The sequence below is a fragment of the Hypomesus transpacificus genome, chromosome 23, assembly GCF_021917145.1.
Source record: "Hypomesus transpacificus isolate Combined female chromosome 23, fHypTra1, whole genome shotgun sequence".
Taxonomy (NCBI): Eukaryota; Metazoa; Chordata; class Actinopteri; order Osmeriformes; family Osmeridae; genus Hypomesus; species Hypomesus transpacificus.
The window spans coordinates 4688620-4690274 of NC_061082.1; the positions used below are offsets into that span (position 1 = coordinate 4688620).

General features: G+C 49.7%; 1 protein-coding gene across 1 annotated transcript; it reads right to left on the reverse strand.

Annotated features, from left to right (window-relative positions):
* Positions 1–6: 6 nt before the first annotated feature.
* Positions 7–1655, reverse strand: gatd3 (glutamine amidotransferase class 1 domain containing 3). The gene is made up of 5 exons (XM_047046535.1): positions 1447–1655; positions 1252–1304; positions 825–1055; positions 579–671; positions 7–414 (listed from the first exon to the last, which is right to left on the reverse strand). Exons 1-5 carry the CDS (start codon positions 1558–1560, stop codon positions 228–230), a joined length of 678 nt encoding a protein of 225 aa, XP_046902491.1. The 5' UTR covers positions 1561–1655; the 3' UTR covers positions 7–227.

The window sequence follows — 1655 nt, forward strand, 5'->3', positions numbered from 1 at the left end:
AAAGGTCATGAAGGAAGCCAGGGTCAGGCTGATTTGGCAATAACCCCCATGTGAACGACACAACGCAATGTACAAAACTTCACAACATCGATACCATCACGCCCCAGAGAAACTCAAACATACTCATACCCAAGCCAACCACACAGAAACGACCCTACCCCTCAAACGACCCTACCCCTCTCAGACTCTACGCTGTAATGTGAGAAGGCCAGACGGGTTGAAAGCTGTCATCCTGGCTGACCAGAGGTGAAGGATATGGTGACCTCCTTGACACAGTGTGTGGCCCCGAGAGCCTTGACAGCCTGGGCCGTGCCAGCGTAGGGCCAGCGTCCCTCCTCCTCCTCCTCATGGCCCACCGTGACCTCCACACCTGGAAGCAGCTTCGCCGCCAGCACTGGAGCGATGCAGCAGAGACTGGGAGGGAGGGAGGGTCACTGCTCACTGATTCATGCCAATAAATAAACTATTGAATTTAATTGAGGTAGAAAGCATAGCATATCAGTCTCTACAGGTCCTCACCTCCACCTGTGTTCCTTCGCAGATAGACAGCTACAGCAGTGTGATGATAATCCACTTACCCAATGGGTTTGCCTGCTTTGTGGAACTCCTTGACGACACGCTCAACATCCTGGTTCACCTTGAAGTCTGCTCCGTCCACCGCGAACGACGACCTGCAGAACAACAAACGGTCAGACCAGGAAGGAACGTCAAGAAATCAAGCGTCAGCCTATTTCTCCACTAGTTTCTCCTCTTAAAGTGAGGTAAATTTTTTCCAATTAGACTTGTAAATCGACCCAGAAAAACAACAAAGTTAAGACACTTACAGATTCTTTGCAGCCCCAAAGCCTCCTGGGAAGATGACGGCATCATGGTTGGTGACGCTCAGCTTGGCCAGGTCTGTGATGTTGCCCCGGGCGATACGAGCAGACTCCGTCAGGACGTTTCTGGACTCCTCTGCCGGCTGGCCCTTGCTGTGGTCAATCACATGCATCTGGGAGACGTCAGGGGCATACATCTGGACCTCAGCTCCGCCCCTGCTCAGATGTACCAGGATCCTGAGAAAGGCGAAACAAACCGTCTCAAAACAAACCGTCTGAGGGTCAAGTTTGCTCCAAGCTGTGGTGAATATATCTAGCAGTGTATGGTAACGCAAAGTAGTCGCCTGAATAGGCCACATTTCCACCAGTAATTTACAAGCGTTTGATCTGCAAGTCATTTGAATACAACAAATCAGAAAAATCCGTCACTCACGCTGATGCTTCGTGGATTTCAGTTCCATCATATACGCCACAGCCTGACAGCACCTGGCAATATAATATACTCGTGTGGGTGGAATAGTTTAGTTTGTAAAGTACTGTACTCCAATCACAGTGGTTTTAGTTACAGTACAAGCAGTTGGGTAGGTGGATCCAGCTAACTATGGCTACCAGCTAGTAGGCTACTTACAACTGCGACTTTAGCCCCGTAGCAGGTGGCGCCCTTGTGGAAGCCCGCATGTATAGTTTGTGTTTTTAGCAGGTATGCCGCTGATTTTAATGCTTGTGATTTTAATGCAAACATTTTGATCAAACCGTACAACTTCGGTGTGACAAAATTGCACTACACGTTGGACTGCTGTCAGCGAGGGGGCAGCAGCGTCACATGCAAGGTCACGT

What these genes read in the sequence shown, in the direction of transcription:
- gatd3 (XM_047046535.1), bottom strand. Translation starts at nt 1,560, where the DNA reads ATGTTTGCATTAAAATCACAAGCATTAAAATCAGCGGCATACCTGCTA. An exon ending in GAAATCCACGAAGCATCAGC is followed by an intron (nt 1,056 to 1,251) that starts GTGAGTGACGGA and finishes CGCCTTTCTCAG; the next exon opens with GATCCTGGTACATCTGAGCA. An exon ending in TTTGGGGCTGCAAAGAATCT is followed by an intron (nt 672 to 824) that starts GTAAGTGTCTTA and finishes GTTGTTCTGCAG; the next exon opens with GTCGTCGTTCGCGGTGGACG.